General features: G+C 38.0%; 1 protein-coding gene across 2 annotated transcripts in view; it reads right to left on the bottom strand.

Annotated features, from left to right (window-relative positions):
• RELN (reelin) overlaps positions 1 to 18,962 on the bottom strand; it is a 466,017-nt gene that overhangs the window by 91,430 nt on the left and 355,625 nt on the right. For both annotated transcript variants that reach the window (XM_070505680.1, XM_014831901.3), the window contains exons 25-28: positions 15,237 to 15,442; positions 11,748 to 11,919; positions 11,079 to 11,279; positions 6,050 to 6,282 (exon numbers count right to left, since the gene is read on the bottom strand). In XM_070505680.1, the coding sequence (XP_070361781.1) occupies positions 6,050 to 6,282; positions 11,079 to 11,279; positions 11,748 to 11,919; positions 15,237 to 15,442 (812 nt within the window). The remainder of the gene's footprint in view (positions 1 to 6,049; positions 6,283 to 11,078; positions 11,280 to 11,747; positions 11,920 to 15,236; positions 15,443 to 18,962) is intronic.

Raw genomic sequence — 18,962 nt, 5'->3', positions numbered from 1 at the left:
TTAGAAAAATAATAAAAAAAGAAAATACAGTTGTAGTATCGTGAATCTTGGGAAAATTCCTCCCACTGGAGTTGTAACGTTATTTAGCCTGTGAAGATATTTCTCCTCTCAAAGGAAGTCAACGGAATTGACGAACAGCAGCTTTCGCCAATTCCTCTTAAGGACGATGGTCAAGCATGTGTGGCCTTCCAAAAGACAGGCTGATATCGATGTCGCAAGAGGAAAACCCGCCCATTCCCCAACACAAGTCCTCTCAGACTCTACAGACGTCAGACTCGCCTCTTCTTTTTATGTTTCTATAATAGAACCCAGAGAAACACAACTTCCGCCCCATGGAAAGTAAAAAAAAGAGGTAAGAACAACGTCTTTCCCCTCTCAAGTTCTCCCACCTGGGCAAGATCAGCCCATCTCTCTATCAACTGCCTGCTTCCTGGAAGAAGCAGCCTTAGAGTGAGGCCCAGAAGCACTCAGAAAGTTGAAGAATCCTACCTTTAGGCAGAATGCCAGAAGCTTTGGTAATCTGATAGTGAGCGAAGGGCAAGTGAAGCCCTTTGACTCATCTCTGATTCTTGGGGTCCTGTAATTTTCATTGTAAGAATAAAAGAATCAAGGTCTGGTCTGGCCAGAGAGAGGAGGTGCCCCTGTTTGTAGATCCTAAAGCTGCTATAGACCCAAGACGAAGAGCGTATTTGAGAATGTAGAAGACCTCTGGAGCTCAGTATTAAGGAATCCATTTTTAAGTAAAGAAAACACAAAACAAAATAAGATGACTGATCATCCGGTTAATAGGGTGAGTCCAGGACATGGTGAATCATACTGAGTCCTAGCTGGAAGGCTATATTTCAGAGCGAAAGGGCAAGAGATGGTACCTCTTGTCCTTCTTTTAATCTTTGCTAGTTGCTTTTTAGTTGGAAGGTGCAATCAAAGCAACAGAGCTTTCACCCATCACGACATAAGCAAGTTTGTTTCATTTCCATTTCTCCCAGTTGTGCTGGGTCCTGATGCCTCCTGCTATCCTGTTCTCTCAGTAGCACAGTCTTGCAATTGAGCCCAAGTAGTCTAGCAATCTTAGAGTTGCTAGAATAAAAGGACAAACTAATAAGGAATTTACTAAAAAATGTAATCACAGAGAGACCATCAGAAGACGGGAGGACATGAATAGGCCAAAGTTAAGCTAATAAGCGTGTCTAGATTCCACATAGTTTATCGTTTTTAAAATAAAGGAGATACAGCTTTGAAATGATTAATTTTATTAATGGGTGTGTGCACATGTGCGCATGTGCTATTCGTGCCTTTCCAGGGAGACACAGCAGAATGCAGAACAATGATTTCTTGCTGAACAGCATTGACTGTATTTTGGAAAACATATTTTAAAAAGGGAGGTGTCTCCAGGGTAGCTAATCACCTATTGCCGGTCCTTACTCCTCATTCAACATCCCTTCATTCAGCCAGCATCTGCCTACAACATGCTAGACACAGTGTAGGGCTGGACATATGATGGGGAGCAGAAATCCCACATGGGTCCTGCCTTCATGTAGCCCACAGTCAAGTGAGGAGACACAATCAAACCCTTGCACAAAGAAATGTAAACATGCAACTCTGATAATTATCACCATCGAGAAGGACAGAGAGCTATAGAGGTCTTTGACCTGATAGTCAGGAAGGTCTGGGAAGGAGTTGGAGGAAACGATGACTGAGGAAAAGACAAGAGTTTAACTTTATGTGGTTTTACTAGAAATAAACCATTGTGTGGTTTGACTATTCACATCATCGAACAAAACTTCCCCTTTGTCCTGCATGTCCCAGATAAGGAAGAAGTAGAAGATAAGACTCTATCTCTTTGTCCCCTTTCCCAATTGTCTCCTTTGTTCAAAGGATGCCTGAAGGAGCAAGAGAATCAGTTTATACACATCCCCCTTGCACCACTTGCCTTTCAAACCAGGGAGGTTCCTGTGCACCTGCCTGTCCTGTGCACAGGTGCACAGGTGATGGGTGGCAGCAGAGGAGACACTCTGCAGAACACTAAGCACTGTGTTTCCAGCCCTTCCCAGAGACATCAACTTTTTACATGCTGCAGAGGGAACCTAGAGCAGGCTGAGTGGCATTTTGTATGGTTGGGGACGCCGTTGAGAGTCAGGAAGGATGTACTAGGATATATTTATTGCCACCAACGTCTCTCCTCTGTAGGCAAGAACCAAGAGAATTAATATAAGCACAAATTGCCCCTTTGAGAAAATCAGCTTAGAATTATTTGTGAAAGAGCAATGTTCTCCTAACTATTTAAGCATGTTGCCTCATGGCAAAATAGCTCCAAATTTTAACAAATTTCACACTTGCAATTCTCAGCTTTCCAATACTGCATTTGGAGATATGTGAGTTTAACATATTGCAGGAGGAACAACAGCTCATTTCCTTGGGCTAAAGTAGAAACATATTTACTATTCTTTAGTAGAGAGTTCTCTCTCACAAATGCCATCAACCAGCAGGCTGGATGGGATTCAAATGAACCAGGAAGCTAGATTCTAACGGAGACTATTTCTTCTTCCAAAAGCTGAGGTCCAAGAAAATATTGATAAATTCGGACTCTCAAAATATTGGCTCACTTTGTGATGCTAAGGACAATCTTCTCTTACTTCTTATATGTGGCTTTACCGAGTGGGTTATCCCACCCAACATCAAACAAACTGTGGAGTTTCAGATCCAACTCAATATTATCTGGCTTTGGGGAATCAAACCAGATTTGTGTTCCCTGGCTCCTGATTCTACTGACTACTTTCATAGTGATGTCTTCCAGCATCCTGGCTTTCTAGTCATTGCAGCTAAGATGCACCACTTGGTGCTCCCCAACCTCCTGGCACGCTGCACTTATCTATTTGCAAGAACTGCAGCTGGGCCAGTTTCAGCAAAGCACGGGTAGAGGATGGCAGGGGTGGAGGTGAGGAGTACAAGGGCTGCACTGTTAGGTGCTTGAGATGGGCAGAAAGCAGGATGAGAAGGCTATTCAGTTGCAATTACAGGTATGTTCTTATGGAAAAGGGAAGATGTCTCAGGATGAAGCCTAGAGAGTGGAACCAACAGCTGAGAAAAACAATAGATTAGGGAACCACTTCTAGGGAGCAGAACTGTCTTAATCAAGGAAACTTTCTTCTCCTGGACATTGCTCATAGGAGGAGGAAACTCTAGTAACACATATCTTGCTGGCTTTCAGAATTCCTATGGGCCAGTGGCTGCTATGCGCTTCCCATTCTTTCCATTGTTTTTGAGTGGGAGTGTCTATTGTGGTTATCCTGTCATTGTCTCACCATTGTATGCTGGGTATGGGTGGGGTGGCTAACTTGTTTTTTCAGTTCATAGGTCTATGGATCAAGAGGAGCCATATGGGGGCAGCCACATCCACATCCTGACCTGATGTAGATCATGAGATCAGCAACTGAGTGCCTGATGCCGTGCTGGGAGGAGACTTTGGAGGGTCTTGGGAGGAGAGTGGATGCATTTGCCTGTGGGAGAGATGTGAATCACTGGGGCTAGGAGAAACTATGGTAGATTGTTACAGTAATGCCCCCTCAACCCCATCCCAGTGAATCACACCTCCTTGTGCACATGTTCCTCTGTAATGTGATTTTTCCGCACTTCCTATCAAAAAGGGGAGTCTGTTTTCCCACCCTCTGAATCTAGTCTGGCCTTGTGACTGGCTTTGACCAATAGGATGTGGCAAATAAGATAAGGTCTTGCAACTTCTACTTTTGTTCTCTTGAAACTTTGGAACCACCTAACTGTGGATACCGTCATGAATACTGGGATGGATAATGGGATGAAAACCACATAGAGAGAAAAGTCCTGCTGATCCCAGACACTAACCAACCCACAACTGAATGCAGCTACATAATGGAGCCCAGAAGAGACCAGTAGAAGAACTACCCAGCCAATCCCACAAAACAATGAGAAATAATAGATCGTTGTTTTTTAAGCCACTAAGTTTTGGAGCGGCATGCTGCATAGCAATAGATAATTGTACACATATCATCCTAGGCTGTACTGAGGAATATGAACAAGCAGTAAATATGATTTAAAAAAAAGTAATGCATTTATGCATCCATGATGTTTTTTCCTTCTAGTAGTTAAGAGATGACAAGATCTGGAACAGCTGCCTTGGATCCAGAGATGGAAGTTGTGTGTTCAGAATGACAGAGCCACTTATCAGCTCTGAACTGCTCATCTTTGAATTGTTATATAAGAAAGAATGGACTTCTATCTTGTTTAAGCCTTGTGAAGCATTGTATTTGTTTCTCTGTTACAGGAGCTGAACTTGCATCCTAACTAAAGGAGAAAGTAAGTCAGATTACTAAATTTCACTAAAGAAGGTCAACTCAGCAACTCTGCCACCTACACATCACATTATCTGAGTCTGTCTTTGATACACTACAAAGAACACTGGCATATAAAGGCAAAAAATTTACGTATAAGTTGACGTGGATCCACTGATTGAGAAACTCTTTCTTGGAACAGTTGGTATCTAAAGATTATGTTTCCAGGTTTCGTAGATTAAGCACAGAAACTTGTACATCTTGACCGAACAAGTTTCTTCCCCATGGAAAGTTTGTCTACCAAAGTCAGTGGTGTAATTTTTGGAGGGATGCACATCTCAATAATGAGGAAGGCAGAGAACACAACCAGCTTATCCAGCTAGATGATGCAGAGTAAGTCTGGTGATCAATTAGATGAAAGACGTCACAGACAGAATGGTCTCTAAGAACTTTATGAATAAGCCACTCCTGCAGATGGCTAAGCTTTTATCACTGTATTAGTCAGCATGAGATAGGGTATGCTGTGGTAATAAATGACCCCCAATCTCTGGCTTAACCCAACAAAAGTTTATTCCTTACTTATGCTGTATGTCCACTGTAGGTTGGCAAGGAAGTCTGCTTATTGTAGACATTCAGGGACCCCATGCAAGCTTCATCTCAAAAGACTCCTTCACAAAGCAGAGAACATGGCAAAATGCACGTGGGCTCTTAAAGTCACATGTTTAATTTCCATTCCCATCTCATTAGGCCATGCCAAACTTTAAAGGATCTGGGGAAAGTATAATCCTACCAGATTCCAGGAAGGAAGGAAGCTGGAAACATCACTGAATGGCACTAATGAGGTTCCCGACCACATATTAAGTTTCATCACCAGAAAGCAGTGCAAATAGACTTACATCATCTCAGAGCTGTACCAACACACTATGACTGAGTCAAAGTTTAATGTTATGTTCTAGGATTCAATTAAGAACTGTTCACTCGAAGAATGTTTCTTTATCTTTTTGAAAAACGACAGAGTAAAAATACTGATCTCGGTGTTACAAACTCTACCTGGCATAAAGATATATACATATACTATAAATTTATTCTAGAATACTGAGCATGGAGAAAAGAGTATCCTTTTTTTGTTGGTGTTAAGTCAGAATGTGTATGTCTTCTTTCTTTTTACCCAACAATGAGAACTGAATGACCCTGTATTTCCCCTCTTTGTCCTAGCTGCCAGGAAGCTAAGAGTTAAATTTATGGCCTTATTAAGGAAGCTAATTCACTTCAAGTTATTGATCCATTTATCTCATTCTTCCATCGATTTTTAATCTTTTGCTCTATTGTTTTAATATTTATTTTAATAGTTATTTAAAGGGATCTTTTTTTATTGTTAAGATATCTCAAACTGTCTACACAAGGAAGCATTAAATTATAAAAAAATCTGTAAACAGTGAAAGTCTGATATAATAATGCCTTACAACTATCTTAGCTTTCATCATCTTTTGTTCAGTGCTATAATCCCCATGCCCAGGACAGAACTCGCCACAGGTAGGTGCTCTATAAATATTTGTTAAATGAATGAATAAGCAAGCAAATTTGTTTCAAAAGTGTATGTGTGAGTCATTTCCTCATGAGTCACTATTTGAATAGAGTTTATGAATCCTTTTAGCTGACTGAGATATATGAGATAAAGATATTGAGATAAATATATGCTCCCAAGCAACGGCGGCTATGGCACATACCAAGAATGGTCACTTTACCTGGATGCGAGAGACCTTGGAATAACAATGGTGATTCTCGTCCACTCTTCAAAGTCTCCCGTGTGATATACGGTGGGCTCGCTCAGCTCTCTGGCATTTCCTTCGCATCCTTTGCCTGCAGAAGCTGGGTAACAGCCTTCTCTGACCAGAAACCAGGACATACCAGCATCATGAGAGTACTGCAGGAGAACCGGGGCAGCACTGCTGAACTGAGTGGCACACCCAATGTTTAGCTGTTAAAGGGAAGGACAGAATTATACAAGGTTTTGGTTCCAAGCCATTATTTAACAAATTAAGAGCTACAGCAGCCAGGGCCCTTTCTGCTGAGTCTGTATTTACAGTGATAAGACAGGCAGCTCAATTCCAACCAGGACCCTTCCACAGGCTCTGGAAATCTTCGCTTAGGCAAGCAATAGGTGCTTTTTAATAGAAAGTTTGCCCATTTTGTGGATTTCTTGGGATGACAGGAGGGAAGAGAGAAACACAGATGTGATGCTGTAGAGTTGGACAGAAGATAAGAAGCCAAGAAACTGCTTTCTTCTCCTTCCCCAGACAATATACACAGAGGGAAGCAGAAGATGAAGAGCTAACCTCTTCAGAATATAAACTTGCCTGAAGAGAGGGCCGTCCTCTCTGCTTTTGGTGGAACAAGCATCTTTATTCTGTTTTCTTGCAAAAGCTCAGTAAGAAACCACTGTCAACTTAGATGAAAGAGCTAAGTTTCTGTCACAGCACCAAGTAAGCAACGTAATCCAGAAATAAAACTATTACTGTTCCGTGCCCTTGTGTGGAGGAGTGTCATCATAGGATTAACAACATTAAAAAAAACTGTAAAAAAATGCAACCTAAATCTCAATGCCCTTGCACAACTTTTTATTTCTATTTATTTATTTTTTTTGCTGAGGAAGATTTGCTCTGAGCTAACATCTCTGTGCCAATCTGTCTCTTTTTGCTTGGGGAAGATTCGTCCTGAGCTAACATCTGTGCTCATCTTCCCCTATTTTGTATGCGGGTCACCACCACAACATAGATGCTGATGAGTGGCGTAGGTCTGTGCCGGGGAACAAAACCTGGGCTGCTGAAGGGGAGTGTGCCTAACTTAATCACTAGGCCATGGGGCAAGCCCTTGCACAACTGTTTTTATTTTTCTATTTTCTCTTCTAATCTTTATAAGGAAGTATATATTTTGATGATGAAGTTATCACACTTTTAGAACTTTCCTCCTACTTTCTATTTAACATATTATTTTGTTATTATATGCAGGATTGCAAAGAATATATCTTTTTTTTTCTTTAGTTAATCTGCTATCACCAGATAAATTCCTAGGAGTAGTATTACTGAGTCAAAATGTAGAATCACTTTAAATTTTCTATTTATATGTGTTCATTTTTAATCAACTGAGTTCAAATGAATCTGTTTTACTACAGCACTGAATATTATTCTAGTTTGACAGTTTCTTTCTAAGTTAATAAATGTATAAATGGTTCTATTACTGTTTTAGTTTACGTTTTTTGCTACTTATGAATGCCTAATTTTTCCTGCTATTTATTTAATTACATGCTGTCTTACATAAATGATCTATTCATATCTTATTTCATTCGTTGGTTGGAGCCACCAGAGAATTTTATTGTATAAGATCTTATAAATAAGAATCGTCAAATTTTATAGAAAAAACTGAAGGACTCAAAAGAACACGATCATGACCAAAGCCTAAAAGATGAAGGAAAGATGGAGCCGTAGGCAAATAATATGGGGCCAAAGCTCAAAGGGTCAACCAGTGGATCCTTGTGACTGTAAGGTGGCTTGATCCAGTCTTTCAAAAGAAGAAGAGTCCATATTTTCCTTATTTCCATACTCAGAGCTAGGAAGCATCTCTCAGAAGGATTTACAATTTGGCTAGCAGAAATTTTATTGTGATTCGCTTGTCAAAGTTCATATAGTAAAATGTCAAGAATCTAAGTGAAGACTTGACCCTCTGAGATGCATGACTCACTCTTCTAACATAAACTCCTTTCATCGCATTCCCCGTCAGTAAGCAGAGCCCTTGGCTGGCACGTGGTGAGAGCAGTTACACTGGGCACACACATTCGGCTCTTTGTCTTAGACTTCTGATGACTGCCGTTGTTTCTAAGGTAGGCAAGTCATTGGAACTTTCAGTACTGTGACACGTTTGTGCTTTTTTCCTATTGACCATTTAGCCTGCCTCTTAACTGTTGATGTTTTCTAGGATTTAATTCTTGGCTTTCTTATCTTTTTATTCTAAACATGCTCCATAATCTCATTCACAGACATAATTTTTAATTCCTTCTGAATACCTATGACTCCCAGATAGGGTCTCTCTCTGGCTCGCTGAACAATGTCCACAGCTGCTTCCTGTGCATTTCCACTTATCCACAGGTATCCCTAATTCCACATGTCCAAGTCAGTTATCATCCACCACCCTAAAACAAATTCTCCTCTCCCTGTATTTCCGATTTCAGTGACTGGAGCCAGAAATGTGGGAGTTATTCTAGAATCCATCCTACCACCCAATGGGTCACCAAAACCTGGTGACTATATCCCTTTAGCATCTCTTGGGTCCATCTACTTATCTTTGTATCCCATGCTATGCCTTAATCTGGCCTCCTCATTTCTTACTTTGATGACTGCTTTAGCATCCTTATATACTCAAAACATATTCAATAATCTGAACACTTCTCTCTGCCTCCTCCACTATCAAGACAGGTCTAAGTTCCCATTATCTCTTATTTGGATCGTTGCAATAGCTGCCCAGCTGGTCTCTCTGTCTCTGCCTGTGCCTTTGTAAGTTTACTCCACTACAGTCACCAGAGAGATTTATTAAAAGCCTAAGTCGGAGTATACCACTCTTCTGGTAGCCATTTTATTCAGAGAAGAAGTGGAAGTCTGATCTTATTTTTTTCTACCTGTCTTCCCTTTCCCACTCTCTTTGGTCTAGTCACAACAGCGTCCTTGTGGTCTCTTGAACTTTCCCAAGCACTCTCCTACTGCAAGCTCTTGTACTTTTTGTTCCCTGTGCCTGGGATGCTCTTTCCCAGGCAGCTGCACTCCTTCACCTTTTATAGATTTCAGCTTAAATGTCATTTTACTAGTGAGGCTAACCTGACAACCGTTTATAAAATAGTAACCACCCTCCACCACCCTAGTCCATACCCTCTACTCCTATTTATATTCAAAGCTTAGAAGAGAGCCTAGCACATAGTAGAGGCCTTTTAAATGTTAGCTGAATAAATGAATGAATGTACTTGTTGATTCCAGTTTGCCCTCCTATTAAGTTAACAGGATGATCTTTCTAAAACACAGGTCTGATTCTTGCACTCTGTGGATTAAGAATATTCCATGACACATTGCTCTTGGGTTGAAGTCACCCGACTCACCCATCTACCCATCCATCTATCCATCTATCCATCTACCCATCCATCCATCTATCGATCGACCCACCCATCCATCCATCTATCCATCTAACCATCCATCCATCGATCGATCGACCCATCCATCCATCCATCCACTTATTCAACTAACATATTTTTGGAGCAACTGCCATACACTAGGCACTATGCCAGCTACTCCCATAGCATCCAGAGTCTATTTCTACTACAGCATTCTTGTGACTGTATTGCGACTATTCACTTTTCTGACTCATTTGCTAGTTTCTGAGCTCCTTCAGGGCTAGGGCCATATTTTTCATCTCTATATTCCTAGCACCTAGTGTTTGACACATGGCAGGCAGTCACAAATAATTTACCAGCACTGTGCAGTTCTGTACAAATGATGCCAAGTTCTTGTTACAGATTCCAAACGTACATTAATTAGCAACCCCCAAATAACCCATATTACATGTCTATTATCAATTAGTAAGCACGAATCAATAGTTTTCTGTTGGTGTGATTTGAGAATTGAGATTTTTCTTAGGCATTATGCATTCTTGCTGGTTGTTTAAGTACTTGAAATATTTAATAATGTTTTCTTTATTTAGATTTTTTTAAACTTCAGAATACCATCTTGCAGACTCTAACACCTACACTATTATGATTTTGTGACTAATTAAATAGAAAAGGTGTCAGATGAGAAACAGCATAGTACTCTGGCAGCGTACTTGCTATTGCTGTAATTTTGTTACTATTTTAGGCAGTACCAACAAATTGATATAGAGCCATGTACTGTTATTAACGGTTTTTCCACTGCAGTTAGCATCCAAATCTAAACAGAGAAGGATAACATTTCACTAATCATTTTATTTATGACTAACTTCCTTGTTTACAGACCTGTGGAAATTATATTTGAAGAGCTGCCTATAAACAGCTGATCTCTTTAATAATTCTATCTGTAAATTATTTAGCAACTGCATCCTGCCGTTATGTAAGGACCATGTAGTTGGGCTGGCTCATTAAAACTGCATTACTTTCGACCCCAGAATTCACCAATGGGATTTTATTATAAACACGATAAAATTTTGATTAGGGTTCTGAAAAAAGAGCTTGTCAAAGTAAATACTTGCTTTACACGTTGACACGTTATCACAGTGCTGAAAAACCACAAGCTTTTAAAAGAGCAATGATAATTAAGGTAAAAATTTACTGAATCAAAGGAAGAGAAATTGTTTGAGAATTCTATAGTAAAAATGTAAAATAGCTCATAAGTCCGAAAAGCACCAGGAAGCTGAAAAGCAGAATTTATCCACCACCATTCAGAAGTATGGGATTCATTAAGTCACAATCAGATTGAAACCCTAAAAGTCAATTTTCTTGTTAATTTTGGTAGAGTTCCATGCGCACTTAAAGAAGTACAACGACACAGCCTCAGCCTCTGGGGCTTATTAAAAACTGACAAGCTCTTTTCCTTATGGGTGGAGGTAAAAAGCTTTGCCATCTAAGATTGTTGAACCTCTGTTTAAGTGAGCTCCTTCTTTAATAGAATATGAAAATTTTGCGTTCTGTGTGAATTCCACCTATAAATCTGGGAGATGATTTGCTCCTTAACCTGCCCCGGGAAGAAGTCTGTGCACAAATACCTTGAACTGTAGCACGTATCCAGGTTTCAGAGTCAGATCTCGAGTTACTGCAAATCGGTCTCCATCTGATTTTCCAAATACCATGGCTGATGGCGTGGCAGAGCAGAAAGTTTCATTTTTAACCATCCCTTCATTAGCCAACATCAACCACACACTCATCTGATTCATAGGGTAATCAAAAGCTGGCTTCTCATAAAAGTTCTAATAAAAACAATACAACACAGAAAGGCAATTTGATCACTTTGAAAACAAGAAAGGAATTTTCAGTTCATGACATCCGGGGCCATGTACCATTTATATTTCTAGGAAAATATAGTAAAATCTCTAAACAAATAATTTTTTTTTTTACCTCTGTTAAATTTTCTGTTGATTATTTAACAACTGAAAATCTTTTGCCACTGTGTTTCTAATGATTTTATAAACACACCAGTAATCATACTTGACAACTTGGACAGACTTCCATAGTCTTTTTTGTTTTTGTTTTTTTACATGTAAATACTCTGTGAACTAGCAACATTGAGAAGTAATAAAAAAATTAAGCGCAAACACAGAAAACTAAATTACATGTTCAGGCATCAAACACTAAATCCTGGGGGGAAGTGAACAGTTCCTTAATCCCATCTACTTTTACAGTTCTCTGTCTTCGTGGAGTTCAGACATGAGAAATACCTGGGGTAAAGTTGGGTTGACAACTGGGATGATCTGTTTCTGTTTCTCCGACAGAATGATGATGTCATCGATTGCCCACTGGTCATAGTCCTCCCCTGAGAACATGGGCTGCCACCAGCGGAACCTGGTGCAAGGGGTCTTGGCAGCAGCCGGGAGCTCCAGATAGACAAATCTGCATAACGACAAGTCATTTACGGTTGGGAAAGCAAAAGCTGTGTTTTTCTTAGCAGTTGTTAAAATAACGAGAGTAGCAACAAGAGAAAGTTTAGTTTTGTTTGATCTCTTGATATTTTCGAAAAGTTTCTAAGTTTAGACAGATCGGGCAAAAGAGGTTTAAAGTTGTAAGCAAGTTTAGTCCTGGTCTTGTTTATTCCGTTTGGAATTCTATCTTTTGGAGGCAAATATTTCAACTGAGTTTGATTCACTGACCAATATCTTTCCACTACCACAATAATGGTCATAACATTTTCAAGAAATACCTAGAAAAACTGTCCCTTTGTATGTTATTACATTAAAATAGCACTGAAAAGTTTTTCAAAGCAGTTCTCACTTCCTGTGGGAAAACATAAAAATTACGCATAAACCAGCTGCAATCTACTGCATGGGGTTGGCCCCTGCTAACATTTTGATGTATGTCATTAAAGCACGTGATCTTTAACACAGATGAGCTATGGAGAATTCGGTATCCTACAGTTTAAGACTTAACATTCTATCACAAGCACATTCTCATGGAAGTAAAATGATTTAAAATCACTTTCCTGTCTATATAATTTTTCATCACAGAGACACGCTATTATTAATTTCACCTTTCCCTATTGTAAATAATTCTCGGATGAAAATCTTTATGCATAAAGTTTTATCTACATCTAAGTTTATTTCTTTAGGCAAATGTCCTAGAAACGGAATTACGAGGTCAAATAAACTGGTCATGTTTAAGGTGCTTGATTTTTCCAAATTCCTTTCTGGAAAGGTCATAAAGGTTTGCAGAATGACAAGAGAACAACCGTCTTGCTGCTCCCATGTGGAGAGAGCACTTGGTGTTATTAAAAAATGACCCTTTGACTGTTGAAAAATGGTATCTTTTTTATTGCAACAGAGTTGGATATTATTCATATTTTATTAAACATCTGTGTTTCCTCTTTTGTAACATCTGCTCATTCCTTTCACCCATTTTTCTATTGGGATCTTAGTGTTTTTCTTCCTAGTAATTTGTACAAGTTCTTGAAGGAACGCTGACCCGCCCTTTCTCACATTTATTGCAAATATTTTTTCAGTTTGTTTTCCTTCTTTTCACTCCTTTCTGTTGTCTTTGATGTATGTGTTACATGCGTATGTAGCTTTATACTTGCGTGTAGTATATTTCTATGTAAGGGGTCCTTTTCTTTGTTAATTCTTCCATTGAATATGTTTAGAAAGTTCAGATCTTTTCCCAAGTAACCTAAATGTTTAAATCTTTAACAGTTCTTGATGATAGAAGGTGATAATCTAAATACATATTTTCCCCCAAGAGCCTACGTATTTTTCTCTTATGCCACTTATTTGAATAACCATTTCTTTCTCATTGATTCTTGATGCGTCTTTTTTTAATACGTAAGTTCTTACATAGATCTGAGTCAATTTCTGGGTCATTTATTTGGCTTCATTGTTTGTTCCATCCACGCATGAGTATCATTCCATTTTAATTACTTAGGTTATAGAATATGTTTTAATATCATGTAGGGAATTCCTCTATTTTTTTCCAAAAAGCTTAAGCTGTTTTTGCCAGTTTATATTTCTAGATATAGAGACCACCCCACCCTTCCAAAAAATACCACTGGGATTTTGGTCGAAATTGCATTAAACATAAATTAAGACATATCTTCATATCACCATATTCAGTTTTCCTATTCAAGGATGTTGAATGATTTTCCATTTACCTGATTTCTTTTATCTCTCTGAAGGAACTTTTGAAGTTTTGTAGTTTTCTTTATGGAGAGACTCAGAATTACTTGTTAAAATTATTCCTCGTATTTATTCATTTGCTGCCATGAATGGGGTCTTTCTCTGATATCTTCCAACTCAGAATTTCTTAACCATTTTAGTGTCATTAAACTCTGAGAATCTAGTGAAAGCTTCTGGCCCTAAAGAAAAATTCCCATAAAAAAACTGAATAGTCTGGAATGTGTAAAAGTTGTTGAACTTGCTTATCTAGTCACTTTCCTGAGTCTCAGTAGTTTCCAGACTGACATTTATATTACTTGGGAAAAGTAAGTTGAGTTCTTTAAAATTGTGTTTAAACCAGTTTGGCAGCACCATCAACCCCCGCTCTACTGTACTGCATCTGGGAAAGTATCACCAGGCTCCAGGTCCCACTCACCCTTCCCGACTTTCTGGATGTTCTCTCTCTCGTTTTACCCAGTTGCCTCTTCTCTGGTTTCTGCCTCTCGCCCGCATCCCTTAGAAGAGATGCTATTGGTCGGTCTGTCTGCATGACTACTTGTGTTGTATTATGGAAAGTTATGTAACCTTTAAATGACCTAAAGTTTTAAAACAACAAACTTCAATCTATAAAATTGGTGTATTTTAAGTAGCGCGTTTAAAATACACTTAATTTGTAAGAATTAGATCTATATATTCTTCAATAATATATTTTTTCAATAAATAAGGTTCGATTGTAAAATGCAAAACAGGGACAACTTTAGTATGTTAAAGCTTAATAATGATGGATAGTCAACATATATAAAGAAAAAATGTCTTTGTGTTGAAGTGCAAATACAGAGATTATAAAAATGTAATATAGTCTAAAAGTAATATCCTTGAGTAGATTTTAATGACATTCATACAAAATATAAGGTATAAATACAGAATTTCAAGATACTATATAGTTACAAAAAAACTAAATTTAAGTATAGATAAACACATTGATTGCTTGGTACAAGTATTACTATTAAACATGAATCATTTCCCCAAACTCCTAAAGTCATTGCCTACGACATTTTATGACATATATTCCCCATCCATCAAAATAAAGACAGGGATGAGCCAGGGAAAAATTTTCGAAAACCCATGCTCCAGAGACTCATTCATACGCTGCCTAGGACCAGCCCTGGGTACAACCATAGGAAAACTTTTAACAAAATCCATCTTGCTGTTAAATCTAACAGATGAACATATTTTGTGTGTGCATTTAAAAAACCTGCAAATTGGAAAAATGAGCTTGGAACACCCCTATCTCACAGAGCTTCTTTGGGAAAACAGTGGTAAATTGTCTTACTTTTCTTCTAGTCACAATTTTTCTCCACTCTTTAAAAATTCAAACATGAATACAAATGCTTCCTGTCCAGAAACTTAAATGAGATGAAATCTTTACATACTGGGCTATCGTTCGTGTCAGAAATTGATGAGTTTGTCTATTTTTGCAAGAGTTGACGCTATACTGGAAACATCTCAACAACAATGTAATCTTCACCATTCCTGGAAGCCAGTGGAAGGCCATCAGGCGGTGGTTACCTGGGTTTGCTGAAGTCTGAGAAGTACATCTCCGCCAGCAGATGCCACTGGATGCCCCCGTTGTTGCTGTACTGAAGGAGGACACCCTCCTCTCTGCTGTCAGGCCGGTTGCACGCAGCACTCTCTCCTCCAATCTGGATGTAGAACTGGACAAAGTCCGCCCAGGAGGTGTCTAGATCCCAGCTCACCAACTGTCTTTTGCCAGCCTTTCCAAAAGACAGAAGAATCATGGACTCAATCGCTGTTTCAGTTTCAAATTCATACGCGCATCCTAGCACCATGTGGAGACGATTTTGTCCCCATTTGTTGGCGAGAGAAGCAAGTTATGCCATTTAATCGTCTCTGCTCTGGTTACGGTAACTGTTTCTGGATACATTCGATTAGTCTCTACATCACTGGTTCTCAGACTTGGTTAAGACATCCCTTTGAACTGCTAATTATACCAGAGTATTTAAGTCTTTAAAAGTAAAGCAAAATTAATTTTAATTAAAACTCTCCCCATATTTGCTTTGTAAATCTCCTCCAGGCAGAGTAACAGAAGAAAGACCTTATACTTTGAAATCAGTTGGAGCTGGGTTTGAATCTCAGCCCACTATTCATACTGTTCACTAGCTGTGTGACCTCTCTGAGCTTTTATTCTCCTCAAAGCTACAATATGGGTAATAATTTCTTCCTTATAGGGTGTTGTGACAACTGGATGAAATAACATGCTGCAGGTAACTTGCCTGGCGCACATCATGCCTTCCTGAGGGAACATCCTCTCCAGAAAAATGCCTGACCCTTCTCCCATGGGAATAAATGTGAAACATGCAAGACAGAAACTTCTTGACAAAAAGAAAGAGTACTTGAGTCTCTCAGGCTCCCAGTCAGCCTCAGTCTCTCTCTCTCTCTCTCTCTCTCTCTCGCTTGTTCTCCCTCGCTCTCTCTTTCTCTCTCTCTATTTCTTGGAAATAGAGAGGTTGGGAGGAATCATTTAAATAAGTTTTCTGACCACTAAATGGTCTCTCTGTGTCTTAAAAATGTTAAAAATTTCCACAAATCTAGCAACTTGTTTCCTTTGCTTTGTGTGTCCCTTGCTTGTCACAGTCCTGTTGTGAGGTGTTAGATAGAAATTGACGAGGTTTGTCGTCATTCTGGTCGAGCGTAAATGGTTTCATGCTAACGGGATTGAAAAAAGCTTTGCAAGTGAGATTCTTCCACCAAACAGACTCTGGGAAAGCTAATCCATGGACTGCACTGAACTGGTCCTGGAGAGCCCCCAAGGAGTTCAATTAAAAGTTGGGAGGAAAAACTGAGACAGGATAGCTAGTACAGAGAGAAACACCACTTGCGCTTACAATTTAAACCCAACTCTAATCCACTAACTTAATTAAGAAAGGGTTTCAGTTATTAGAAGTCACAGGGGAAATACTGGGGGCTAATATTGTTACTGATAAATTTAAACCCAATTAAGAGGTTCAAAAATAAACAAGAGTGCCAGTGAAACGAGAGCTGAAGTTAATGCCAAGGCAGAAACTCATTCTGTGGGACTCTCAGTTTTAAGTATGTATTTGGGAAAACCTTAAAAGTAACACGGATTTTCAAGTATTATATGCGCTTTTAATTTTTCTTGTCCTTGATTTGAAATAGTATAAGCGAGAAACACCTCGGAGATTATTATAATCTTGACCTAGAATTTTCATGCCTCAGGATCATTACAGGAAGAATGATTTGGAGAAGAAAACCTACAGAAGCTAGTCGATCAATTTCAATCCAGCAAATGTCTATGAAAAACTTGGCATGTGGAAACGAGGCAGGAGGGTAGAGATCTAAGGTGAGGAGAATTATAAAAACCCAGTTATCACAATTAGCTCGGTGGAACGACTGGTCTATTGTGAAATTCACAGAGCAGTGCTGTTGTTTCAGCAGACCATGGTGTTGGTCTACAGAGGTTCTGACAGAGTGTTTTGTGGGAGTTTGTAAATGGTGGAAAAGACCATACACATGCTTGGTTTGGCACTGAAGATGTTTTTTCCTAGAGAATCACACAAATCATTTTCTTTTGTTCAGTGACTTGAAATACTGAACATTGTTTTAAAGGGAGAAAAAAAGAAAAAGGAAATGGCTCATGGCAAACTTTTTGTCAGAATTTAAAATTTAATGTTAATACACGCTTTGCAGTTTATCTGTTATGCTACGATCAATGTATTTATGGGTGTATGTGTATATATGTGCGTATACATACACATGTGATGTGTGTATGTGTATAGACGTGTGTGTATATATACACATATGATGTCTATATATATATGTGTGTGTGTATATATACACATATGATGTCTATATATATGTGTGTGTGTGTATATATACACATATGATGTCTATATATATATGTGTGTGTGTATATATACACATATGATGTCTATATATATATATGTGTGTGTATATATACACATATGATGTCTATATATATATGTGTGTGTGTATATATACACATATGATGTCTATATATATGTGTGTGTGTATATATACACATATGATGTCTATATATATATGTGTGTGTGTATATATACACATATGATGTCTATATATATGTGTGTGTGTATATATACACATATGATGTCTATATATATATATGTGTGTGTATATATACACATATGATGTCTATATATATATATGTGTGTGTATATATACACATATGATGTCTATATATATGTGTGTGTGTGTATATATACACATATGATGTCTATATATATATGTGTGTGTGTATATATACACATATGATCTCTATATATATATATGTGTGTGTATATATACACATATGATGTCTATATATATATGTGTGTGTGTATATATACACATATGATGTCTATATATATATATGTGTGTGTGTATATATACACATATGATGTCTATATATATATGTGTGTGTGTATATATACACATATGATGTCTATATATATGTGTGTGTGTATATATACACATATGATGTCTATATATATATATGTGTGTGTATATATACACATATGATGTCTATATATATATGTGTGTGTGTATATATACACATATGATGTCTATATATATATGTGTGTGTGTATATATACACATATGATGTCTATATATATATGTGTGTGTGTATATATACACATATGATCTCTATATATATATATGTGTGTGTATATATACACATATGATGTCTATATATATATGTGTGTGTGTATATATACACATATGATGTCTATATATATGTGTGTGTGTATATACACATATGATGTCTATATATATATATGTGTGTGTGTATATATACACATATGATGTCTATATATATATGTGTGTGTGTATATATACACATATGATGTCTATATATATATGTGTGTGTGTATATATACACATATGATGTCTATATATATATGTGTGTGTGTATATATACACATATGATGTCTATATATATATGTGTGTGTGTGTATATACACATATGATGTCTATATATATATATGTGTGTGTGTATATATACACATATGATGTCTATATATATATGTGTGTGTATATACACATATGATGTCTATATATATATATGTGTGTGTGTATATATACACATATGATGTCTATATATATATGTGTGTGTGTATATATACACATATGATGTCTATATATATATGTGTGTATATATACACATGCAATGTGTGTACGTGTGTATGCTGGAGTAATAGGTTAAGGCTCTCTCATTCCTGGAGTGTGGAAAATGCT

This window comes from Equus asinus, chromosome 1 (genome assembly GCF_041296235.1).
Source record: "Equus asinus isolate D_3611 breed Donkey chromosome 1, EquAss-T2T_v2, whole genome shotgun sequence".
Lineage (NCBI taxonomy): Eukaryota > Metazoa > Chordata > Mammalia > Perissodactyla > Equidae > Equus > Equus asinus.
Note: the sequence above shows the minus strand (reverse complement) of the source record. Positions and strands in the feature narration are given on the sequence as shown.